At 45.9% G+C, this 27,678-nt stretch overlaps 1 protein-coding gene across 2 annotated transcripts in view; it reads left to right on the top strand.

The window, feature by feature from the left end:
• The window catches only part of LOC147898228 (uncharacterized), a 65,863-nt gene that overhangs the window by 12,689 nt on the left and 25,496 nt on the right, over nucleotides 1–27,678 (top strand). For both annotated transcript variants that reach the window (XM_087379013.1, XM_087379012.1), the window contains exon 7: nucleotides 14,878–14,954. In XM_087379013.1, the coding sequence (XP_087235139.1) occupies nucleotides 14,878–14,954 (77 nt within the window). The remainder of the gene's footprint in view (nucleotides 1–14,877; nucleotides 14,955–27,678) is intronic.

Below are 27,678 nucleotides of genomic sequence, written 5' to 3'. Positions count from 1 at the left end.
TAGCACCCTTGAATGGTTGCATTGATTATTGGAGGCTCTTGAACCCGGTGGTTTGACCTTTGTGGGGAGTCAATTTAATGTGCCTTGTGGTGTTTGAACCATGGGGGGTGTTGGAAGTATTGGCCTAAGTATTATGTATAGTTGGTGTGGTCCAAACCCCCACGTGGTGCCTAAGTTATATACTTGGTTGATGGAAATAAAAGGGGGATAAAAGGCTCTTGCTACGCGAGCAGGACACATGGCATTGGTGATTATATATCCCATTTCCAAATGTGTAATCAAGTGGGTCTTGTATAAATGAAAGGTGAAGACCTCCTCAGTCATCCCAGCCGGCTCTTTTGGAAGACTGAGGAGGCAGCGTGGCTAGGAGGTGGGTGTGGGACCCTAGTACTCGGTGCTTCTCTGACTGCCATGTGGCAGCAGCTGTGGTGTTTTCCAACAGGTAAGAGAATCCAAGTTCCCCGGAAGATAAGGATGACATTTTATGTTGCTCAAAGCATGCTGAGGACAAGGTTGTATCCGTTATAGAGGATGAGGAAGATGAAGACCACTTTGAGATGGATGTTGGGTTGGTAACTTGCATTGACTGGAGTATTGGCTTTGAAACTCACAGGTTTGCTGATGGATTACTTCATTGCAATGGTAAGAGAATCCAGTGAGGAGGATAGTATATGTTGCTCAGAGCATGCTGAGGACAAGGTTGTATCGGTCATAGAGGAGAGGAAGATGAAGACCACTCTGAGATGAATGTTGGGTTGGTAACTTGCACTGACTGGAGTATTGGCTTTGGAACTCACAGGCGTGCTGATGGATTACTTCATCGAGGTCTTGTTTTAACAACAAGCAATAAACCAATAGGTATGCAATCTTCTAGTATTTATGTGATGATTATAGTAGTATGCTTGGTACTCAATGATTATTAGGTGGGTGAAAACCTTTGACAGATACAAGAAGAGCTTTCTTAACAGATGCACTTGGAGGTTTTTGTTGGTTGGTGGACCTAGTTGGTATGGGTATCTCTACAGAGTTGGTACCTTCAACCGTTACCGACAATGGAGACTTCTCAAAGAGGACTAGAGGCATTTAGAGATTGGAGTACTACTATACTGAGCATTTAGAGAGGAGAGGATTGGTGGGCTCAAAACTTGAACCTTAGGGGAGCTCACTAAGAGCTTGTGTTTGGAGACATCCTGGAGTGATTTCGGGTTTTCCGGATGTATGTTGTGGATTATGCCGGCTGCATAATGGGTTGAAACAGACCTAGAGGACTTGGCGCTTTCAGGGTTTGGATGGTTCCCAAATTTAGAGGACGATGATTGGAAGTACTAAAAGATTGTACCCGTTTTGGATGGTATGCAAGGCATGTTTGTGACGACATTTGATAGTGCCATTAGAAGATGGTGCTATGGTTGTACCTATGTACCGACTTGGTACTTGAGTTGCAAGGAGCTGAACATGGAGGTAAACACTATGTTGGTATTGGGACTTGATTACATTAGTATATTATGTCTTTGGGTCATTGAGGGCCCACAATGTGACAATGAGAGGGGGTTGTAGGCGCATGATACTGTGGTGTAGGATAGACTAGGACTTGGTCTATTTTGGTGTCAAGTACTTGGGTGCTATATATACCAAGTACTTGTACTTCATTTTCATTGAGCATTCTATTAGAGTTTCTGTGTGACCACTTCTTGCTCACTTGTGTTCACAACCTTTCTCCATTTGCTCCTTCATGTGGTATCAGAACCACACTCACTAGCTCCCGGTTCTTGTCTTGCTTCCTATCACCAAGCAAGTTCTCCGACGTCAGTTTTCTTCTTGCTCCCTGTCTACAGGAACCGTGCATTGTCATTAGATTAGTGTCGTTGCAACATAGACAATGCATCATAATCATAATACACTTTAATGGCCTTGTTCTGATGAAAGGTTCTGTAATGTAATGTTAAAATTAAACATGTTAATGTGCACTAAAATGTGGTATGGGACATTGCTAACTAACAATGCTTGTTAGATGTATTAGACAATTTTGGTGTGCTTTTTGTTCCATAGACCCGTGAGGTCTCCTGTGGACGTTAATATCTCTCTCTCTCTCTCTCTCTCTCTCTCAGTATGCAGCCCACAGTTTGATTTTCAGTTTAGTCCTAGGTAATCTCGGCTTTGAAGTTAGAAGACCAAAGTTCCCAGCCCCCATCTGGGGTTGGGTTGAACCCCTAGCCCAACTTTGGGTTAGTTACAGCATTGGGGTACTCAAATTTACGAAGGTCAATATGGAGCTTTTCAAGACGAAGTCATTTGCTACCTCAACTCCAGCCAAAAGGCCCTTGTAGTCCACCATTGCCGCCCTTGTACTCCACTGTTGCAACAATGTGGACACCCACTTCCTATGCAAAGACTCATTTGAGATCAGAAACTAGAAATCAGAGATATAAAGCTTCAACTTTCGACTCTTGGGAGGGACTTTTACCTTTCCCCAAGCGAAAATTTTCGAGAGAAGAAAAAACCGAGCGGAACATGCCATATCCTCAACATTTCTTCTCACATGCATTCTCATTTTGCAAGTAAAGCAATGCTCATGTCGTCATCTATTCCTCACGTGTCCTCATCCTAGATGAGCTTACGTCTTTGTAGCGCACTAGATCATTATACGATGCACATGCATATTACTGGCGATATCATGTATTCTTCTCACATACGTCCTTTTCATAGAGGAGCATCATGTGGTCATCTATTTTTGTCACATGTATCCTCATCCCAGATGATCATACATCTTTGTAGCATAGTAGATCACAATAATATGTGTATGCATATTACTGACGGTATCATTTATGCTTCCTACACACGTCCTTTTCCTAGAGGAACATCTAAGCGGTTTTCTCGTAACCTCTTTTCTTCTCTCCTCTCTCTCTGTCTCTTATGCAGATGCACGCAATAGCTTTCAAAAGTTTCCTTGACTCTTTTTCATTGTCTTCCTTTTGAAGTTCCATCACACCAAATAACAACCATGAAAAACAAAGCAATCTTCTCCTAAAGTATAGAAATAAAAAGCTGGTCATCTTTGAGATCCTCGTTCCCTTAGAGAAAAACAACTGACATGGAGAGGTAAATAGAGATTTAAACATATAGCGAGCTTGATTTTAGCATTTAAATTGAATTGAAACCTTGTTCACAGCATCTGGTGTCCAAAGCAACCCATGTATGTACTACAAAATCGCATATAGACTTTGAAAATCAAGTTCAAGAGCATATCAACTTGTCACAACCAATCACCTTAACTCTATTGCCAAAACATGAAAAATGAGATATACTTTGAACTAGACCCCCACACATGTACTTCATTGAGCACGTATGACATTTAAGCTTAAGCTTATGCTTGTTTCACGGTGAGCTTAAAAATGGTTCTTTGACCATTCTTTCATACACAGATGAAAAAGGCAAAATCCCACAATGATGTATGACTATAACCTCTTGAACCATCCAAGTCCTTATGAGAACGGCTACCCATGCATTCAATCAGAGTCAACATGTGATCACACTCATCATCAATGCAAATGCTGCTTCTCATAGGGATCCTTTTGGGGGACTCCTCATACCATGGTCAACAGGCCCTGGTATGGACTGATCTGCTGCTCCACAAGATGAGAAATGAGGGGAGAGGGGAGGAACATATATAGCCAAGCCCTTCCCCCCCCCTAGTCGGCCAGCATATGGGGGCACTGACCAACAACTCATGAGGGGCCGTTCCCATTGTTGTAATTGGGCCAACCAGGTCGGTGGGCCAACCCACCTCTAGGGGGCCCCACAACCCTATAAGAGGGGTTGGTACCAGCCCTATAGCTCCCCACACCAAGGCCGAATAGTAAGGGACCTATGGCCGACCCCCTTTGCTCTATATACGGGGCTGACAATCAGTTCTCTGCAGATTTGGGAGTTGACTCTCTCTGCCCAAGCACATGAGCAGTCTGCACAAAAGGGCGCCTCCGTGGCCAGGTAGTATGGCATGAGCACGGGCCAACACGAGGGGACTACCTATCCTCACGGGGGCGAGGCACACCCACAACATAGGTCCTCACTCATCTACCCTAGCCTCTCACTGGGTGGGCACACGCACAAGCAAGGTCCTTTGTCTCTAAGGGGACATCAGGAGATGTTGACCTTCGACACTCCCTCTCAGCTCTTGGATGGAATAGAGACGCCAAGGAGTTGGGTGCGCCGTTGGAACAATTGGAGGAATCCATCGTGTGATGCTCCACCGTTGAAGACCACCACAGGTACTGTCGAAGAAGTCCCCTCGTGGCTCGAACCGCCTCAGCGCGATCATTGGAAACCTAGAATGGTTGCTCCTAGGCGACAGGTGCTAGGTACACACTCCTTTGGTCCGGTATGGAGAGGTTGGGTCAATTGGTACAACAATCCAACTGTTGGTACTGGTACACGACTCCAACACAGGATCTTGGAACAATAATCCAATTGATACTGCCTCCGGTGCAAGGTCTGCTTCCTTGCATGGGCACTTGTATCGTAGAGCTAGATAGCCCCCTTTAAAGTCTAAACTGGTATACTGTTGCCAGATCGATGAACTTCAGTGCTCCAATGGCAATGGGTATAAAAGAGCTCACAAGGATCAATCAACTGTGTTTGGGTTCCCGCAATGGCAATCTATTGACCCATCTGGATCTCCAGTAGCATTAGACAATAGCTGCAGCAGAACACTAGGAGACCCCCTCTGGATCTGCTAGGTCATAGTGTCCAAACAAAATATAAATTGGTAACATATTTCCACTTGAATGAGCGGGAACAACTCCTTGTGGCTCGAGATCCGCTTGAAAGCCTAACCTCGATAAATGACTCCTTGCTCGGTACACCTGATTGGTAGGTCCAGCTGCCACAAACAAGCAAGCAATCCTCCCTCTGGATCCGAAAAGCCTGCTGGCAGCTCTTGCCAAGTGCTACCTCGATAAATGACTCCCTGCTTGGTACAACTGATCGGTAGGTCCAGCTGCCACAAACAAGCAAGCAATCCTCCCTTTGGATCTGGAAAGCCTGCTAGTAGCTCCTGCCAAGTGCTACTAAAAGGATGGAGTGATCGTGGTCGCAGCAGTCACACTATTGGCTACTTGGTTACTGGACCCCTCTACATTCCTTTGGGGACACTGATGTCGATAATGACCTTTTTGACCACATCGGTTACACGTACGGGATGCTTTGAGAGCTTCTCGTTCCTCAGCTGTCAACTGCTTTCTTCCTTGTTGATCAGCTGTCAAAGCCTCAGGTTGATGTCATAGGTACGATCGACGAAGCGCTTCTACTCAAGCACCATGGGGACCAATTCCTCCCTGGTCAATTCATTCACCCATCACTGGTGATCAGGCATGAATAGAAGGCCCCATACTGAGAGGATAAGTGGAACAGGAGAGTTATGGCCATGTCCGCTGATGAAATCTGCTTCCTTGCCTGGAGGACCTCTTGCTGAAGTTCCCTTAACTTGTTGATGCGTTCCTGCATCGATGAAGATTTCTTGGGATCCAACAACCTCATTTGGACCTCCAGTGAAACCTCTTCATGGGAGAGGTTCGGTTATACATGTACACCAAATGCTCCCATATACTTTTGACCACTGTCATGTGTTTCACATGATAAATCACCTGAGGAGTACAATTAAGAAAGATGAATGATCTTACCCTGGCATTAACACGGTCTTACAGCTGGGATAGACTCTCAGCCTCCTTCCGAGCCAGGATGCCAAGGTTCTTTGCTAGGGGGATCTGGTCGGGCAACACCTATCAAGACAAAATCTGCCATGTTGTATGACTGTAACACAGATTCCATCATCACCCGCCAAACGCCTTAACTGAGCCCATCCAACTGTCGGTCAACCGGGAACGTGGGCAACACTGGAATTCTAGTCTTGTTCTCTGCCATTTTGGACAAATGCCATGTCGGAGTGAAGAGGACGATGAACTGAAAGAGAAGGTGGATGGGATGGAAGGGATCTGAGGAAAAGGCAGAAGAAGAGGATGAAGGGGCTGACAGCTCAATGTACCTTCACACCTCGCTTTCTGTCCCTTGGAAACACGTCCTCTTTGATCTGAAAACACCCTTCAAAGTCACCCCTTTGCTGGTCACCTGAACAGTCCACTCCTTGAATACGCTTCTCCTCAAAGACACTTCCGAACAGTACCCTAATCCTCCCCTGTGTGTGTTGGCTCAACACTCCCTCCGCCCTTTGGGTCTCAAGGCAACCATGGCTCTGATACCATGTGAGAAGTGCAGTGGAAATGAACGGAAGAGAGAGAGAGAGAGAGATAGCACGCCTCACACACACGCACACACACTGAGAAGGAGAGAAAGGAGAGAGAGGCACAGGAAACTGCAAGTGATCTCTGGAGAAAACCCTGCTACAACTAGGGGAAAACCTTGGAAACAATGGGCTGCTTGAGAGCTCAGAACACACAGCTCAACAACCAAAGGAAGGGAGCACAAGGGAGTGGATGAACTGTTCGACTTCTCTGCTCCACATGCGCAAGACTGGGCTGGCTATACTCCCCCATCCCTAGTCGGCCAGCATATGGGGGCACCGACCAGCAGCTCATGAGAGGCCTGTTAGAAATGACCCAACATAGGGTACGCACAGCGGAAGACTGACAGTAATGTCCAGGAGCTCACACAGTGTGCGTTTGGGGTGTGGAATCACATACTTCTTAACTTATGTGCAAAGATGTGCAAGCCACTAAATAGACAATGCTCAGAAACAAATATAGAAGTGTTAGATTCTCACTGTGCCCACCTGTGAGCCCCCGATTTGAGGGGACAAGGGGCAGTGAGAGGTAGGAGGGCTGGGAGAGAGACTCAGGCCAGAAACAGAGGGAGGACAGCATGGCAGAAATAGGCGACCAGCACACGGGCTGGTCGCTGTCTGCAACAGCAGGTATATAGGGGCTTTAGGCCTCACGTGGAGGCTTCTGCAGCAGCGCAGACTGACTGCACAGGGCACCCTTATATAGGGGCCTGTGGCAGGCCAAGTCGGCCCAATCAGGGCCACTGACCAGGGCCAACCCTGGGCGGTTTAATGGGGCCCATGTGGTCGGCCACCAGACAGGGTACCGACCCTGCTGGTCGGTCATCTGAAGGGGCCTGGGCAGTGCCTATAAAAGGTCCACTTCTCCATTCACTCTAGCATCCACTACGAAACTGAAAGCCCCTCTCCAGAGAGAGAGCTCATCATTGTTTTCCAGCACCCTGCTGAGTTTTGTATTGCTCCCTTGGAGCCATTTTCTGCCCACCATCCGGTGGATGAATATACTCTCTCTCTCTCTGTCTATATTTCTGAGTGTGTGTTTGTTGCATCTGTGATCATCTATTTGAGTTGAGTGTGTGAGAGTTGGAGAGATCTTGGGTGGAGGATTGAGTGATTCATTCCCTCCTATTTTCTAACATGGTATCAGAGCCATAGGCTCTCAACTCTTCTTCATCAAAGCACTCTCTGAAGGAAGGAATCCCTTGGCAGAAAGGCGATTCTGTTTTCAGCTCAGGCTAGCACGGGAGGTCAATACATCTTTTTTGCTTCAGTTTTTTCAGTTTGCTATTCGCTGAGATGAATCAGCGTTCAGAAGCCTCTACATCCACTGCTCGTCTTTCCTCCTCCTCCAGTCATCTTCCTTCTTCATTCATTCCCAACTTTGGTGAAGCTGGAAAGCTCGATGGGACGAACTATCCAATCTGGAAAGTCAAGATCCGAAGCCATCTGGTGGCATGGAGGCTGTGGAAGATAGTGATTGGGACCGAGGTGAAGCCGGAGGACATTGTGGACAAAAGAGGTGATGTTCTATTTGAAGCAGATGCGGATGAACTCAGTGCATGGAAGGAGAGGGATGCTCAAGCCTTAGCAATGCTAATCGGCACAATAACAGACGCTGTGATCCCTCATATCTAGTTGGCAGAGACGTCTTCAGATGCGTGGGCCATACTGAGGGACTTGTATGAAACCGACAATACAGCCCATATCATTACTCTTCAGCATCAACTTTATAATCTTGATATGAACGAGGGTGATATTGTGGGACTCGAGTCAATTGGCGTTGCTCACACACCACAAGTTGCCACAGAGTTTCAAAAGTTTTGTGACTACGGTCATTGCGGGTCAACGGACTAAGCCAATCACCTTTGAGGAGCTTGGCCCACTCCTACTTTAGGAGGAGGCTCGAGAGAAACTCTTTACGCAAACCGACGAGAAGGCATTAGTGGCCAAAGACAAGCCTGGAAAAGGCAAGTCAAAGGAGTTTAAGAAGTCAAAGGACGCTGACCGAAAGAAGAAAATGAAGTGCTTCTACTGTGAAAAGCTTGGCCACTCCGCCAAAGAATGCCGAAAGAAGAAGGCAGATCAGAAGCGGAAGAGAGAAGCCAGGATCAAAGAAGAGCCTAAGAATGATTTTGCCAATGTGATGACAGGACAGTTATTTTTAATCAGTGAACATTGTTCAGCATATGCAGTCAGTGAAGAAAAAGAGGGTTGGTATGTTCACAGCGGAGCTTCAAAGCACATGTCTAACAGAAAGACTTGGTTCAAAACCATGGAAAGTACACACTCGGAATCCAAAGTTTCTGTCAGGGATAGCCGGACGTGTCCTGTGAAGGGCATTGGTAGCATTCCTTTCATTACGACCGCGGGTGAGGAGAAGGATATCTCTGGAGTACTTTATGTACCCAACCTTTGCAAGAACTTATTGTCTGTAAGTCAGATGGGCAAGAACAACATGTCAGTTCTCTTTGAAGACGATAAGGTCACCGTGACATTCAAAGCAAATGGATAGATGGTGGCCCAAGGAGTTGAAGAAAACGGACTGTACTGGCTCAGTGCAATGTTGGTTCATGAAGACAACGGAAAGTCCGAACTTTGGCATGAGCGCTTTGGTCATGTCAGCTATGGAATCTTGGTTGAAATGTCAAAATCGAAGATGGTGGATGGACTTCCACCTATTACAGGCAATGATGGTGTCTGTAGGGCTTGTCTAGAAGGCAAGTAGCACAGGGACAAGTTCCCACAAGAGGCCTCGTTTCGGGCCAAGAAACCAACGTTTGTGGCCCAATGTCTACAGCATCGTGGGTAGGATCCAGGTACTCACTTCTCTTTGTTGATGATTTCAGTCGAATGACCTGGGTGTATTTTTTGGCTAAAAAGTCATAGGCTTTCGAGAAGTTCAAGGATTGGAAGGCCAGAGTTGAAAAGGAGACAGGGGAGGATGTCAAGATGTTCCGTATAGACAGGGGGGGAGAATTCACCTCAAATGAGTTCCACACATTTTGTCGCAAGCATGGGATCAAGCGACAACTCACCAGAGCACATACTTCTCAGCAAAATGGGGTAGCCGAGAGGAAGCATAGAACCACCACGGAGACAGGGCTTGCTATGCTCCGAGGGAGGAACCTTTCTAGAGCCTATTGGAGTGAAGCTATCAATACAGCCGTACACATTCTCGAAAGGACCAAGATGAAGGCCGTCAAGGACAAGACTCCATATGAGGCATTTTATGGTAAGAAGCCCTCTATCACTCATCTTCGCATTTTTGGTTCTAACGCATGGGTGCATGTGCACAAGGAAGACAGGACCAAGCTTGATTCCCGGAGCAGAAAATGTATCTTTGTTGGGTATAGCGAAGAATCCAAGGCCTATCGACTCTTCGACCCAATAAAGAAGCAGATCCTTATCAGTCGGGATGTCGTCTTCGAGGAAAAGGAACCTGAACCCCAGGAGGAGCCTCAGATGAGGAGGAGGAGATTGTTCAACCCCCGAACCCACCCCACCCCACCCCAGGTTGACCATCCAAGAGGTGGCGAAATCGGAAGCTGATGTTCCACAAGGTACTGAGGAAGAGCAGGATGTTCCAGAAGTAGTTCCAGTTCCTCCTCCCACTGAGAAGCATAAGAGGTTGCCCCAATGGTACCTAAGAACATTGGAAGACTCTCGGGTCACCGAAATACCTGAGAGTATCTGTTCCGGATTGCGTTGGTCCCAACGTCTCCAGAAGACCCCATCTATGAACTTTGCACTGTGAGGCACTGTGGTTGAGGTGGATTCTGGAGGACATGGACGTGTGTCAGGAGAGCGCAACAGTGCTGATGTGTGACAATCAGAGTTGCATAGCCATTGCCAAGAATCCAGTGTAGCATGCGCGGACCAAGCACATTGAAGTTCATTACCACTTTGTTTGAGAGCTCATCATCGACGACGTGATCGAGCTCATGTACTGCTCGACCGCCGACAACTTGTCCGACCTCTTCACGAAGGCACTCCCTCGAGAACAGATGGAGCACCTCATCAGGCGTATGGGGATTGGCCCACAGTTGTGACATTGAGGGGGGGTGTTAGATTCTCACTGTGCCCACGTGTGAGCCCCCGATTTGAGGGTACAAGGGGCAGTGAGAGGTAGGAGGGCTGGGAGAGAGACTCAGGCTAGAAACAGAGGGAGGACAGCATGGCAGAAATAGGCGACCAGCACACGGACTGGTCGCTGTCTGCAACAGCAGGTATATAGGGGCTTTAGGCCTCACGTGGAGGCTCCTGCAGCAGCGCAGACTAACTGCACAGGGCACCCTTATATAGGGGCCTGTGGCAGGCCAAGTAGGCCCAACCAGGGCCACTGACCAGGGCCAACCCTGGACGGTTTAATGGGGCCCATGTGGTCGGCCACCAGACAGGGTACCGACCCTGCTGGTCGGTCATCTGAAGGGGCCTGGGCAGTGCCTATAAAAGGCCCACTTCTCCATTCACTCTAGCATCCAGTGCGAAACTGAAAGTCCCTCTCCAAGGCTGCGTTCTACACTGAGATCTGGAGCAGTTTCTGAGAGAGAGTTCATCATTGTTTTCCAGCACCCTGCTGAGTTTTGTATTGCTCCCTTGGAGCCATTTTCTGCCCACCATCCGGTGGATGAATATACTCTCTCTTTCTCCATCTATATTTCTGAGTGTGTGTTTGTTGCATCTGTGATCATCTATGTGAGTTGAGTGTGTGAGAGTTGGAGAGATCTTGGGTGGAGGATTGAGTGATTCATTCCCTCCCATTTTCTAACAAGAAGCAACTCTTTATATTTCCGTCGGTGCACAAAATAGGATAGAATACAATAACAAAAGGTTCTCCTACTAGATGTCAAGCACTTCTAGATCTCTGAGCCCGCGTGCTCCACCTCGAGCAAATGTAGACTCTTTGTCTAGATGCCTTCCACCTTGCTGTCCAGAAGCCAGCCTAGGTGGGCAGCACCTTGAGCTCAGTCTGCAGCCCTATGTCAGCCTCCTTCTCCTCTTGTGTGTAGGACCAAGGGTGGGCTTGCTGCTGCTGCTGTCTGCTCCCCAACTGCTGCTCTAAGTGATGTGTTATGAGGCCAAATGCCTCTCCTTTTATAGGCCCCAAGGGGGGCTGGCGAAAACTGACCAGCCTGCCCCAACCTGGCCGACCAGTCTGTGTCTGGTCTAGCCCTATTAGGGCTGACAAACCGGGGCTTCTTGGGCCCACTCTTCTAGGGCCTTGGCACTCCAATCAAGGCAAGGGCCCAGCCTATATAAAGGCAGGTCCCTGCCTCATGGCAGCCTCCTTTGCTGCTCCAACAGGCCTCATGCAGCCCCGTACAGCATCGTACCCTGCTCTGTAGAGTTGTGCCACCTGTCCTTGTACCCTGTTCCGTACCCTTGCTGATATCAGTGCCACCTGTGTGCCTCTATTCGGGGCCTGTTCGAGCCCGTATAGACAGCCTTTGAAGCACCTTTGACAGGCTGCTGTGCTGTCCACATGACAGCTCATGTGCTGCCCATGTGGCAGTCCCCTCCCTTATCTTTTTTGCCTAGGTTCATCCCCCCCATGCTCTCCTCATATGGGGGCTTATAGATGGGGAGGTGACCATTCCAACACCCCCTCTCACCAACACATACAGGCCCAATGCCAACACATTGATGACGATGCTCCAGTAACTCCCTGGTCGTAGTCCTTTGGAACTTTTCGATGTCGAAATCTTTTCTTGGCTTTTCATCCAGTGACTCCTACTCCACTAGGTCTGGTTCCGCTTCCGCACACCATCCTGGTACACTGGTCCATCTTTGGTAGCACCTCCTGGCACCACCATCTTCTGTCACGTTCTTGCCTTCGAACTCAAGCAATCCAGTTGTCATGATCTTCGAGTTGTCCCCCCATAATGAGTGAACAACTTGGAGTCTTCCAGGCACCATGCTATGAGGGTCTGTATCAACCCGTCCTTCCTTTGGCAAGGTCTGCAACCAATGAATATTTCCAGTTAACCTGGACCATGAAGTCTCGCTGAGTTCTCAAGTAGGTACTCTTTTGGCTTCAGTACTCTTTGTCTATCACCTTCTAGCAATCTGCGTCCGAGATTTGAAGAGCAGAGTCTCTCCACAACATGCTATAAAGGCTCAAATGCAGAATATCAGGTACATACCAGACCGTTGTACTACCTGTGTGCTTGCTCTGAAAGGAAACTATGCACCTCATCGAGGCACCCACCAAAAGCTTGTGTAATCTTGTACTATCCCCTTTAGGAGTACAACATCCATCTAACCATGGAATCCACCCTCGTGTTAGTGTTAACAGCCACACACCTGGAAGGTACCAAGCGCTCCGTGCTGTCCTTCACCTTCACAAAGGCATTTGACTTTTGTCGTCGACCCACATCTCTATGTCAGACATCCTCACTGTGATTTCTTGGTCAACATATCTGACCTTGTTAACACTCAGTGATGTCACCAGAAACAACTCTTCAATTACCACATTTGCTCTGGCCTCTCCCTTTGAATTTGAGTTGGACTCCTTCCTTTTGTTTTTCCGATCTGCCTTTTTCTTTCTGGAGTCCTTTGCAAAATGTCCTGGTGTATCACAGTAGAAGCACTTCTTCTTCTGCTTCCTCTTGGAAGTGTTTTCGTCATCAGAGTCGTCTTTCTTGGACTTGCCACTGTTCGGCTTGCCCTTATCTTTGCGAGCGTAATCCTTCTCGTCTTTCTCGTCGTTGTAGAGTTTCTCCCGAGCTTCCTCCTGTAGCAATAATGGATCCAACTCCTCAAACATCAAGGTTTGGTCCTCTGTCCTACTATCACGATCGTAACAAAGCTCTTGAAACTCCGAGGTAGCCTCCTCAGTTTCATCAAGGTCAAATGGCATGAGTCTATCTTCTGACCAATTGCCGCTAGTTGATCCCTCACCACCTTGACCTTCGTCAAGTGGCTATGTATTGTATCTCCTTCTTCCATATCAAGATTGTGGAGTTGATGCTAAAGAAGCAAATCCAGAGGTGTTGTCCATCTCATATAGATCCTTCAGAGTGACCCACGCCTCTACTGATGTCTCGGCCATCTGGAAATGTGGAAGCACAGAGTCCACCGTAGTCCCAATGATTAATGCCAGGGCATGGGCAACTCTGTCTTCCCAAGCTTCGAGCTCCTTTCTGTCTACTGCCATGAGTATCTTCCCTTGCTTGTCCACCATGTCCTCGGGCTTCGCCTCCACTCCCGTTGTCAGCTTCCATAGCTTCCGAGCCACTAAATGACTTTGGATCTTTCCTTTCCAGATTGGGTAGTTTGCATTAGGTCGTCTGAGAGAGCTGTGTCTTTTTTGACTGGGTTTCTCGTGTTTTCTCCTCAACTACTGGAGCATTGGTGCTTAGACCTCAACAGTAGACTCCTCATAGGGTCGGCCAACTCCAGCTAAGAGCAATTAGAAAGATTTGGAGTGCTGAGGGAGAACTCGCAGAAACTTCGTCGAGCGAACATCTTGTCAGCACGGCCAGAAGATGCGACCATTTTGAAATTCCTCCTAACCAGAGGTTCGCCCAGTCATGTAGATGCTTGAGCTCAGAGGGCGTCGTCAATGGCTCAGAGAATGAGGAGAACAAGCCTAAGAAAATTCTGTGGGAAGAGAGGGAAGAAAGCCTTCATTTGGGAAGATGATGACATGGCACTGAAAGAGGGCTCAAGGAAGGTGAAGTGGCTCTGATACCACATAATGGAACAGCAAGGAAGGCATGAAATGAATCAGCAATGAAGTGAAAAGGACTTTTATTCAAGAGTAGAGGAGCCCTTATAAGGGCAACTGATACAATGCATGTGCCCAAGGGAGAGCACCTCCAGATCCACAAATTACTCCACTAATCTCTCAATCAAGCCCATGAATCTCTCAATCACACCTAATAGAATCTTCTACCACCTAACCTGGTCACACTACCCACCATGTGGTGACACACAACCTCACACAAACCTTGTACCCCTTGGTACACCCCATTACATTAATTTGTCCATCAGTACCTGGCCCATTGGATGCTGCTGCCAGGCCCTCCTGCAGGCCCTTAACCTGCCCTTATATCAGCTCATCCCAGGATTCTCCTCTTTCCTGCTGCTCCAGATCTGCCTCCTTCCAGGCCAGTTCCATGCCTTGTTCCTGGCGCCATCTGTTGTAGCCTTCTTCTCCTGTGAGGTGCTTCCCATGTGGCAGCCCCCCTTCTCTCTCTCTCTCTCTCTCTCTTCTTTGGGCAAATCCTGCCCTAGGTCCCCCTCCCCCACAACTCTCCTCATTTGAGGGCTTATAGATGGGGAGGTGACTCGTCCAACACTGTCTAGAGACCATTGTCTTCCAAAGAAATGCAGGCCGTCACATCTGTATCGGATGCAGAAAACATAGCCCCTTGCTTCGTTGGTGTTTCTGTTGGTCAATGTTTTGTATGCTTTGCTGCTAGTTTTGTTTAGGTGGTTGTCCTTTTGGTGTGTGGGTAATACGATAATGGCGTTTGTAGTTGCTTTCACATGTATTGGATCAGCTATTTATTTGTTGTGATAATATAGGTAAGTGAATCATATGTGGCTCTACTGACAGATACTTTTTCTCCTGTAAGCGTTTTTGTGTTGCAGCAGCGGAATTGGATGGAGCATTGTATGCTATTGGTGGGTATGATGACAGAAAATACTTGAAGTAAGTTTCTAAATATCGTCTTCTGTTCTGACTGACCTGATCAAACTTGGAATCTTTGCCTTCCATGAACCTTTTTATCTTAAATCTTGAGGTTCAGACTGCAACCAAAAAACAAAGAAAATAGGTGCTCAGAAGAACAGCAAACAAACTGAGCAGAAACCTTTCCAGTTTTGAAAGGAGAAAATAAATAGATATAAAAGTAATGCTCTCAGAGATTGGGGCAGTAACTGTCAGTATGATTGACCTGATCAAGCTTTTTGTGGGCAGAACCTAATAGGATCTTTATTTAGTGCAGAAGTGAGAAGGCCATAGTGTTACCTTCTATGAACCTTTAATCTTAAAGCTTGAGGTCCAGACTGCAGTTTAAAAAAAGAGGAATAGGTGCTTAGAGGAAGCAAACAAAATGGGTATGAACCTTTCTGATTCTGAAAGATGAAAATAAATAGACATAAAATTTATGCTCTCAGAGAATCAAGCAATAATATTAAGGTGGAGGGATTGTGTTCGATGCAGTTTAACATACCATATCTGAAGGTACATGAATGATCCTGGATTAAGTGTTCTTTAAACGTTTACTGCCTAAGTCTTTGAATTGGATGTATGGCCTAAGTCTTTGAATTGGACACATACATCTCCCTTTAATTAAGTCTTTGAATCGGACACATACATCTCCGTGAATGATCCATCAAATGCAATATTTGTACAAGTACATAAGTGACATTAAAACATAATCTTAACAAACTTATAAATCAGTAAAAAATTGTTGATGACGAGAAGGGGAAAAAGTCAATGTGATCCCTCCGAGAAAGCCGCACCAGGTGGTTTGTTACTTTGTATTTTTGGCTCTGTCACTAATCTACATCTTAATAAAATTCTGGTAAGTGTTTTCTTTACACATTATTGATAATAGTAATTGAAGGCTTGAAAACCAGTTGGCTAGCTTCGACACTAGAGACTTTGATTATGGGCAGTGCCAATGCTGATGGACAAGCCTTGTCCTGGATCGTAAGTGCAATATGGTCATTTTGCAAAAAGGCTGCATTGGATACCAAGTACAAACTAAGCTTAGGCCCAAAAAACCACTTTGTGGATGGTTAGAGGTTTGACAAGATGTACAAGATATGAGACGGATAACTAAGTCAATTTGGAAGTTGGGATGTGGAGCCTCTCATTGGATATGTGGCTACGATGCTGCTTGAGGCATTGCATAATGGCTCCATTTCATTCAAAAATCTGTAACTTTTCCTACATAATTCCAATCAAGATGATTTCAAAGCAAACATTTCAAAAAAATGCATACAAAATTCACATCCTAAAAAACCACATCAATCCACAAATTCAGTAGGGCCCCCCAGTTGGGGAAAGCTACCTATTAATTAATTAATTGTTGAGGAAGGGGAGCGGGATGGCAGGATTAACCTAAGGCTGCGAAGCACGAATTCATTGATTTAAGAAAGTTCGCGATCTCCAAAATTCTAGAACTTTCGTTTGAGCCGCTCTGAGCGATATATATGAGGGGGAGGGAGAGTTGAGAAAGGGGGAGGGAGACTAAGAGTTGAGGAGAGAGGGGCAACGGGAGAGGCAGCTTCTGAGCGACGGAAGCAAGGAATGAGGAGTGAGAGGCAAGGGGGAGGAGTGAGGCAAGGGAGGATGCAGAGAGGGGGAGGGAGCAGAGAAGGTGAGAGAAGGAATGCGGAGGGTAGAGGTAGAGAGGAGTGAGAGATAAGCAAGAAGTGGCAGAGAGGAGTGAGAGGCAAGCGTGAGGACTTAGGAGTGAGAGAGGCGAGGCAACGGGAGGCGAGAGCGGAGGGGGAGAGAGAAGGAAAGCGTGGAGGGAGGCGCGAGCGCAGAGTGAAGCTTAATGGGAATTAAGGAGGAATACCTTAGCTTAATGCGATTGAGGGGGACGAATACTCAAATTAATGAATTGAAAGAAGCGAAGGAGCGATTAGGGAAAGTATAAGAGAGACATGTAATCACATTGTTTGTACATATCTTAAGGTATTTACACTAAAAATTAAATAACTAACCCTACTTGACCTAACTTGCAATGCTAACGCTATCAAACCTAACCTAACCAAGACTAAACCTAACCCTAGTGCTAACCCTAACCCAACCTAAGCTCCTTTCTTCGCCATGCTTGCATCTGCCTCTGCCGCCATCCGCTCCTTCCTTTGCCATCCCTTTGCCTTTGCTCCTTCTCTCCCCATGCTTGTGCCTTTGCTCCCTCCTTCAGTGTAGCAAGGTTCGCATGCCATCGAGTGGCAATGAGACACAAGGGGGAGGCACGCACGATGGTAAGAGAAGCCAGTCGGCAAGAGGTAGGAGCGCTGCGACCAAGAGATGAGGAGAGCAGGCAAGATGAAGGGAGGGGAGGCATTGCCAGGTCGAGAGGAGGAGGAGAGAGGCCAGAGAGCAGAGAGGAGTAGAGAGGCGAGGAGCGGGACGAGAAGAGAGAGAGAGAGAGAGTTGATGAGAATCAGAGAGGGATGAGAGGGGAGAGGATTAATTCTTGAGAACTAACTTAGGAAGGGTGTTAATTTTCCATATGATACCATTAAACTTGGATTAATTTTTGGCTTCGAGTGAGACGAGGGAACTAATTCATACGGATTTTGATTTAAAGTTGAGTAGGGGGACATATTTGAGGGATGATCTCGAATAAGTTGGAGAGCAACAAAATTCTTGTGAAGGCTAGGATACCCTGGGCAAATGGGAGGGGCGCCTGCCATTGTCAGCCTCCTAGTTATCCAAACAGCCTTGAGAAAAGAAAGAGCAGCAAGCATAATCTAGGGATGATCAATGATTACTCAATATAGGTAAGGGAGCATTTTACTTGTTTATTAGAAATGGTGTCTTGATGCTGTGCAGCTACTAGGCTCTAGCAAAATGCAATAAAATTTTGACTCTTGCATTGGTAGCATAAGCTACAAAGTTGCAATCTCGTGACTAATCTCTCCTAGCTGCTGTCTGCATAGCTTGTTACATACAAGAGAAACAGCTGGGAGCATAATGTGTGGGTACTATAGTGTAGGTAGGTAGTAGCCTCTAGGGTAAGCCTGTAGTCAATGTTAGTAGCTGTAGAAAGTGCTCTCGTTGTAGCTTTTGGATGGATGTAACAATGAACAAAAAGACAACGGGAAGGTACTATAGTGTTGGCTTGTAGCCATTGTCTGGCAAAGAAGCTCCCACAGGTGAGGTGACGACGAAGAGCAACAGAAGGGGCTCTCCTTGCAGCCCTGGGTGACGTGACAATGAACTAATATGATAGCTCTGCAATGTGCTCACCGTTGATGAGGAATAGCAGCCCTTGCTTGTCTCCAATGGTTCATCTATGACCACATGTGATCACACTTGAACAGTGGGCGACTATTGAAAATGCTTGAGCATGAGTTGACGATAAACAAATCGCTACAACCAATGTGTTGACGAATTGGAGGACGTCTTGATGGCAAACATGTAGGTGTCAAACTACAGCTTGCATATGAACAAAGTGTACTTGCAAAACATCAAATTGTAGAAAGCCCCAATCGTGACATGCATGTACATATTGGTCTATGGATAGGCATTGCCCTAGTGTTCCTTAGCTGTTCTACAAGGCGCACATTCCTTAGGGTTCTTCCGGCCTTCTAATTGATTTGAAAGGTGTTCCCTAGTAACATTGCTACCCTTAGATGTCTCTTACATCGTTCTTTAGCCTCAAGAGTTAACTACCCTAGCTAATACGCATCATTCTCATAATTTAGGTACAAGAAAATTACGGTTAGTTAGGAATGCAACATTATTTTCCTTTAAGTGCTCATTCCCAAAGAGCTAACATTACGCACTCTGTTGAATAGAGTTTACAAGATCTTAGCCAGGTTCTTGCTTGTGCTTCCATGCTTCCTCCTCCTAGGTTTGTTCGAGAGTTGAGTATGTTTTTAATTTGAAGACCTTTGATATGGTGGTGCAAAGGGGTATAGTGTTCATAGATCTTTTTGAATAATAGAGGAGAGGCTTTTAGCGGAGGAAAATACCACGTAGCAGGGATTATCCCATGTATGATGGGTTGTGGAAAAGCCTTGGGGGAGTATGCATTGTATTTTTTGGCCTCCATATTTTAAAATTAAAGTCAATAGTTGAGTTTTCTTCTTTCACTTGGTATTGAATGTGTAGGTAGCTTCACCCTATGGCCCAGGATAGCTTGGCAATCCTACATGCATGGGTTTGAGTTCTTACTCCCTCTCCCCAAACCCTGGGAGATGGTAGATTAGGTTTGTTTCTATTATATCTATCATTGGCCTCCTCCACAACTTCTTTGGTTTCTTATGTCTGTCCAACTTATCCTCCTTCTTTCCCTCTTTGCCATATCTTCTTCACCTTATCCTTGTAGTCCTTATTTTCGCTCTAATTGACTTTTGTCATAAGCTCTTCCAACTCGCTATCATTTACTCCTTTTGATCCTTGCTTGAGGAAAGATACTTCAGTTAGTAAGCTATGTTCCAATTACCCCTCAAGCTCTTACTACTTCTAAAGTGTGCCAACAATCGCGTCCAAGCACATCTCTTCTTGAACACCTCTCTATTATGTATCTTCTTCTTGTCTTTGAATGAGGACCAAAGAGGTGAAAGAGAAGAAGTAGAGGTAGGAGCAAGGTCAACAAGAGGAGGAGGTGGCGGAGGAGGAAGAAATGCAATAGTGAGAGTGAGAGCAAGTGGCATAGGAGCAAGGTTAGTAGCAGTAGTTGCCGCGTCATCAGTGGGACCGAGATTGTGAAGGAAGATTGATATATATTTTTTAAAGTAGAGAAAAGGAACTTCTATTAATGTTAAAAAAAAAAACCAACCATACAAATTAGTAGAACCAAAAGGTGCAGATCATGAGAGAAGCAAGACATAACTTAGTTGTAAAAAAGAGACATGTCTGTGTCTAGAGAACCGAGCTCACTGCCTAGGGAATCTTCGGAACAAGGGCAACCAAGGTGGCTATCCAACGAATACCTCTCGTGGTGAGGATGTAAAAAATGCCGGTAGGCCATGTCTTGCAGAATTGCTCCTGCCTTTCGGTGGTCCCTCTAGAACGCGAGGTCCCATGCTCCCAGATGGTGTGCATAGTGTAAATAATATCCTACCAGATGGCGACAAGAGTGGTTGCTGGGGAAACCTGACGCCCTCCCATCACCAAACTGCAAGAAGCAACTTAGATGTTTCAAGCAGTGGTGTTGGACACTATCTCCCAAACACTATCCTCTGGCGAAGGCGCAGGGCATACGTGCCAGGGAGGCACTGCATCATACGCCTCAATCCTTGCCACAAGATGGACCTGGATCTGGTAAGATGGACCTGTATGTCCCGAAGAGGTCGACCCTCCCTTTACTAGGGGTGTAACCGTGCTCCCTCGCGATCTAATTAGTCCCCTTGCCCAAGCAGCCCACTTTCTTGGTCCTCTGCTACAATAGCCCATACAAGAGTGCTTGACCCTATCCTCTGCATCTAGAGGGAGCCGTCTCCAAATCCCAAAGGTCCTCGTTGGGCCACTGTCCCACTGTGCCCATACAATGTGTGATCGCTGTCCTAGCATACATCCCTCCCGAACCCGAACCTCAGGGTGCTAGATAATTAGATGCTGCTCACACTCCTCTCAACATGTGAGCATGGCTAGGATAAGTCCCCCAGACAATTGCTTCCAGACTCAAAAAAGGCTCCTTATTGGGGAGAGCCCTTCCTTATGAGGGGGGCTGGCGAGAAAATCCATCTATGGGGCTGTTGCCACTGTCCACTTGTGTGGGGGGTTTTCTTGAGAAGTCCTCGCTGAAGCAAGAGCTTCCATGGCTTAGAGCCTGGGCTAAGAGTGCGTATCACCAGCCTGCCCAAGAGGACTCTGCTCTGCATCTTTAAGTCAATGATGCCAAGGCCTCCCTGGGTCTGTGCGGTAGAATTACTATGTGCCATGCTGTAACAAAAGGGATAGTTTAGTGACTTTTTATTTAGCCTTGTAAGTAGTACTTTATACTTTAGGCTGTGAGGATGCTGCAATGTGGCAGTTTTGGGGAATTATCCCATAAGCATAGTTGTGAAGCAGCTTGCCCTAATTTCTATAAAAGGCTTGGCCGTCCACTCACACTCATCTTACCATTGTACACTCATTTTACCATTGTACTTCCATGCATTGAATGAAATTGGATTGTACTGCAGGGCTCACTGCTTAACTTGGAATTCAACAAGGAATAATCCTTTTCTGCCCCTTACAAGCTACTGTGTAAGTCCAGCTCCTGACTTACCTCTTCTCCAACTCTAAAAGTTACCTCCCTGTTACTTCAGCAAACTAAACTAATGAATGGAGCTGCTGCTATAGCCTAGAAGACCTCATGATAGGGTAGGATTCTTTGCTAAATTAGATTATTTCTACTCTACTGTTTGGAGTGGTTTAGTCTAAGGCTATGTGCTGGTCTTGAATTAGTTAGAATTAGTTAGAACTAGGGCCAGTTCTATTTCTTTGGTATCAGAGCATGAAAATCATGGGAAATTGAGGGTGTTTTATTTATCCTCATGATTTCATGATGTTGTATTTCCGCTCAGAGCTTGCTCTAGCGAGTTTCTTTCTTACTTAATAGAAGTCTCTTTTTTGCAAAAGAAAATCATGGGAAATTTGGAGCTACTTTTTTCAGAGTTTGGAGGGGATCTCCTTTCTTCTTTGAGTTTCCTTCAGGGTTGAGATGGCATTTTCAGCCTCCGCCTTGGTTCTTTATTAGCTCACTTTGAGCTGTTTTTTCCTCATGCATTGCATGATGTACTCCCGCATTTGAGCTTGCTCTCACGGTTTTCATTCATACTTAATGAAGTAATTTTCTTGAAAAAAAAATTCATGGGAAATTGTGGGAAAAATCACTTGGTTTGAAATTTGAAGCATGTGTTTGAAAGCCTAAGATCCACCTCTGTGCAAAAAATTGTCACGGGAAAGTGCCCCAATCTCTGTGGAAAGTATCAGCTTTTAAACAGGCCAATTTTTAAAGTCGTCAAATTTGAACAATTTCTACATCAATATGATCCTAAGGATCTGCTGAATCAAAGCCTAATGGATTGTTGCAAAATTCCATGAATTTGAGCTGTTTTGGGTGCATATCTTTGGCGCAGGGTGCACCAAGTTTTGGAATGATTGGATCATGATTGATCTGAACTTTAGGCAAAAGCCCATTCTGCTAGGTGCAATGCATAGATGTGCCTAATTCCAATGGAATTTCTGCAATCATGGGATTTATCTACTTTTTCCTCTACTAATGCTCAATTGGATCTAATGTATGTAATAAGCTTGGGGAAATTTCGAATTCGGAACTGAATCTGGGCCTGGAAGCTTAAATTCGATTTTTCAAGAAACTACCACGATCTGCTGATATTTTGCTTCAAATTGAGCCTTGACAACAAATACTGAATCACAATTGCTGTTAGCAGGCTTGTGAATGTATGCTTTCAAGCTGGATTGAATTTCCCCAATTTTGGAGCACGTTACGTTACTGTCATGCGCAATTGACCAATACTATTACACCATTTCTTCACTCATCTCTGATCTCACTACAGATATCACGGGAGTAGCACCTTACTTTACCTCCCAGCCAAACTCTGCCAAGACTTCCAAGCAAGAGAGGGAGAGAGCTATCTCGAAATCACGTAAATCATCAAATTCTCCACTTCTCTCACTAGCCTTGACAGACCCCAAATCCCTAGATAGATCTAGATGCCACATGTCATCCATATAGGGCCTTCCTAATGCAACATTTCACCCCTCTCTTGGGATGCATTTAATTCCTTGCCCCTAGGCACAATCTTTGCACTAGGCCCTTGGTCTCAGATCTATCTAGTCTGGTGCTATCAGCCCTCACCTAGGACCTTGACATTAATCCCTCCCGATCATTTACATAAAGCGCAAACACATATATTACAAAAATAGATCCTATAAGGGAAATGTCGACTGATTCTTCCGAGGTCATGCTACCTCGGCTAGAGCGTAACATTCCTTCCCTCTTCAGACATCAGCGTCCTCGATGATAAAGTCTGGGAACACTCTCCGCAACTGATATACGGATTCCCAGGTAGCTTCGGATAGAGGCTGACCATGCCATGCAACCAACACCGTGGGTATCTTCCGATTTCGTATTTGCATTGTTCCTCGGTCCAGGATTCTTGTTGGTTTGCGCCTTGCAATATCCTCTATCTCCTGAAACAAAACCACACCTTCGATTAGTGAGTCACCTATGTAAAAATTTCTTTAATTGTGAAACATGAAAAACCGGGTGTACCTTACACCCCTGTGGCAATTCTAATTTATAGGCTACACTGCCTATTCTCTTTAGAATTAACCACGGCCCACAGTATCGAGGTGATAATTTAGCACACTCTCCTGAAGTCAACGACTTTGAGTGCGAAGGAATTCTGAGAAAAACTTTTTCTCCTTCTTCAAATACTCTTATAGACCGACTTTCATCCGCATACACCTTGGCTCTATCCATAGCCTGGCGGATATTAACTCTCGCAAGTGCTAGCATCTCCTGCATCTGAACTACAAAGTTCGCGGCACTAGGCACTTTCTGAGGTACTCCAACTATAGTTGGATTGGCTGGCCTATAACCATAGTTCAGTTCAAACGGACTGAACCCAGTAGATGAATGTTTCCTATCATTGTAGGCAAACTCCAACAATGGCAACCACTTGTCCCATGTATGTTGCCTCAATGACACATATGCTCTCAGCATATCCTCTAAAGTCTGGTTGACTCTCTCCGTCTGACCATCCGTCTCAGGATGATCCCCACTACTCATTCCCAACTCAGTCCTTAGTGTCTCAAATACCGCTGTCCAAAAGTGACCGGTAAACCTGACATCTCTGTCTGACACTATGGATCTAGGCAATCCATGCAGACGAAATATATGTCTAATAAACAACTCCGCTACTTGCGGGGCACTAATAAACTCTCTAGTCGTAATGAAGTGAGCCATCTTGGTTAGACGATCAACCACCACAAGGATAGAATTATACCCTCCTTGTGTTGCAGGTAGTCCTACAATAAAATCCATGGAAATGCTCTCCCACTTACTTAGTGGTATTTCCAAGGGCTGTAAAAGTCCGGGTGGCTTCACCCGCTCGGCCTTGCTTACCTGACACGAGAAACACCGTGTCACATATTCATGAATATGCTTTTTCATCTTTGGCCAAAAGAAATCTCGCTTCACGAGATCATATGTCTTCTCGACTCCTGGATGTCCCGCACACGGGCTATCATGGCATTGTCGGATGACTCTCTGCCTGAGATCATTCTGACCAGGTACTACAACCTTGCCATTTCTAACTAGCATACCATCCCTTATGGTATATCTTGCATAAGTTTGGTCTTTTCTGGATGCCAGGTCATCCTTTTCATTTTCCCCGGGTTTTAACACACGAGCCTTAGGCCATAAGCTCTGGACAAACTCGTCCACTTTTTGAGTTTTTCTGATCTCGGTCATTAGAGCACTCTCTAATACCGTGAAACTCAGGTTGTGCATAATGCGAGACAACGCATCAGCTACCTTATTGTCTTTTCCTCTTCGGTACCGAATCGTTAGATTAAACTCCTGCATGAGCTCTGCCCACCTAGCTTGGCGGCCCCTCAAGTCAGGTTGTTTACAGAAATGTTTCAGAGTATCACGATCCACATCCACATAAAACTCTGAACCATACAGATAATGCCTCCATGTTTTCAAAGCATGGATAACAGCATACAACTCCAATTCATGAGTTGGCCAATTTCTTTGAGAGGGAGAAAGCTTCTTGCTTTCGAAGGCTACTGGCCTTCCCTCTTGAAGGAGGACTGCTCCTACCGCAATGCCACTTGCATCGGTTTCTAGGAACAACGGTTTCTGGGGATCAACTATCTTTAACACCGGTCCTGAGACCACAGCTTGTTTTATGGTGTTAAAACGTTCCAAGAATGATCGCAACGCGGTCAGACTCTGAGGGATTGGCCAAGTTAGTATCGCAGCCACTTTCTTCGGATCCATTTCTACCCCCTGTGGAGTAATTATGAATCCTAAGTACTCAAGCCTAACCATACACAGTATAGTTTTCTTTTTATTCACGTAAAGACTGGCTTTCCTCAAAGTACTGAACACTATCCTTAAGTGTTCACAATGCTCAGTAACACTTTTACTGAATATCAAGATATCGTCAATGAAATGTACTACGAACTTTCCGATATACGGACGTAGCAAATCATTCATAAGCATGACGAAGGTCGCTGGAGCATTGGTAAGTCCGAAGGGCATTACCAAAAACTCATAATGACCAAACCTGCTTCTAAAAGCGGTTTTATGCACATCCTCGGCTCTAATCCGGATCTGATGATAGCCGCACTTAAGATCTATCTTGCTGAAAATCACGGCTCCATGTAATGCATCTAGCAAATCATCAATCCGAGCCATCGGATACCTGTGCTTAACAGTGATATTATTCAATGCTCTGTAATCTATACAGAGGCGAAACGTATCATCCTTTTTCCTCTTTAATATCACTGGTGAAGCAAAAGGTGAGAAACTTGGTTGAATCTGCCCCAACTTGAGGTATTCTTCCAGTTGCCTACGCACCTCCGCTTCTTCAGTAAAACTCATTCTATAGGGAGGTCTATTTACAGGTTCTGCCCCCGGGATCAGTTCAATCTTATGCTGAACTTTCCGCTCTGGAGGTAACCCATAAGGTAGTTCATCCCTAAAACATTCAGAGAACTCCTCTGTTATAAGATTAGCCAGCTTGGCCATTTCACCACTTTGCGTAACATCAGTGCTAGTCGAAGAATCATTCACCGACTCTACCGATGCTGTGCAAAGGTATAAAAACTCTACTTGAGCCTTTCTGATTTCCATCACGGAAACCAACGGTCCCTGAGGTATATCTCTTTCACCTCGCAAGACATAAAGCACATCATTCATCTTGAATTGATACACGTGCTTTTTCCAATCAATGGCTGGATTCTTCCTAGAATGCCACGCCATTCCCAGGGCTATATCCGCATGAGCAAGCTTGGTTATTTCAAAATCAAGCTTCTCAGTATAGTCCTGAATCCGAAGCTCCAACTGGGTAACCCTTTGGTCCCATACTTCAGTTGAACTTCCATCGGCCATCCTGACTGTATACGCATAGTCAGATGGACTTCTTTTTAATTTCAGCCTCTTCACGAGCTTGGAGTTAATCACATTGTGAGTTGACGCTGAGTCAAACAACACAATGACATCATGACTGGCCACTTGCCCTTTCATTTTGATTAACTCCGTATCATTGAAGGCTGTATACCCCGTTGCTGCGGGCTTAGATAGGATGTTATCAGGTGCACTCGTCACTAACTTAGTAACAGACACACAGAACAAACAAGGTACTAACCTCTGAGAAGATCCCGCTAGCTGAATCTGCATCTCTTCCGCTCTGGGACTTCCCTGCATCTCCACGTCGCACTCTGAGATCACCATCTCAGCCATCCGACGATCTTTATTACGTGGACAATCTCTCCACTGATGAGGTTGAAGGCAACCAAAGCATAAGCCTTCTCTCCTCGCTTTTTCCCGCTGTTCTGGGTTCAAGGGAGACTTAGACCAAGCCCGGGCTGCCATTGGAGTTACTTTCCTTTTCACTCCAATGGTGGTACTCGGTTTAGGAGTTTCAGCCGGTCTCGCCTGCTTGGCTTGACCACTAGGCTGCTGCGAACCACTCCCTCTACTAGCCCACTTCTTCTTAAACCCAGACTTCTTCGGATACCCATACTGGGTTCCGACCTGTGCAAACCCACTTGGCTTGCTGCCCTTGGCATCCTCGTAGTTCAGGGCTATAGCTATTGCATCATCTAGCGTGTTCGCGTACTTAGCCCGAACTTCCATTTTTATTCGATCATTCAATCCAAATATGAAATCTTTCACTTGGATTGATTGAGGCAGGGGTTCGTCAACCTTCATTACACTCTCTCGAAACTTATCAGTGTATTCTGCCACTGATAAATTTCTCTGACGAAGGTTCCTATATTGATCCCAAGCTCGGGATGCCTCGTCAGGAGGTAAGAAGTGTTTCCTGAACTCTCTTTTAAACCCCTCCCAGGTAGTGGATGCTATGCCATCTTTTTGTTGTTTAATCCACCACCGATCCGCAGCCTCACTAAACATATGGGTGGCCTTGCGGATCTTTTTGATGTCATTTCTGATCTCACAAATGGCGAACGCCTCGTCCCATTTGTGTAGCCAGGTCTCAATGACATCGGAGCTACGGTCGTTCATCCGACCAGAATACTTTTCCGGTCTGTAATTTGCAATATTCGGCACTTTAGCCTTCCTAGGCTCGACCGTATGGACACTAGACTCCAGTTCCATTGGAGCCTTTCCCTTCTCTTCTCGAGAAGGTCTGGCAGACATACTCTGTAGCACTCTCCTAAGTTCAGATTGCCTTGCGTTAGCTTGTAATTGCTGCGCTAACAACTGTTGCAAGGCATCTTCCAACAATGCAATCCTGCCAGATAAAGTGTGAGCTACTGGGCGCGATCCCTGCTGGGTCGGCCGGACTCCTGATTCACCAGGGTCCCTCCTGGAAGCCCCTTCTTCTGCTTCCATTTAGTTCAATAGGTGTTTTGTTTTGGGGTTTTTTTTTTTTTTTTTTTAAAAATAAACACCCTTAGAACACTGTAATCACAAACTAACACAATTCAGGGTACTGACACTCTGAACACAATTCCCTATACTAGG

The sequence above is a fragment of the Dipteris shenzhenensis genome, chromosome 9, assembly GCF_047967505.1.
Source record: "Dipteris shenzhenensis isolate YYH24624 ecotype China chromosome 9, Dip_SZ_1.0, whole genome shotgun sequence".
NCBI classification, from domain to species: domain Eukaryota; kingdom Viridiplantae; phylum Streptophyta; class Polypodiopsida; order Gleicheniales; family Dipteridaceae; genus Dipteris; species Dipteris shenzhenensis.
The sequence above is the reverse complement of the archived record's forward strand: the minus strand, read 5'-3'. Positions and strand labels throughout refer to the sequence as shown.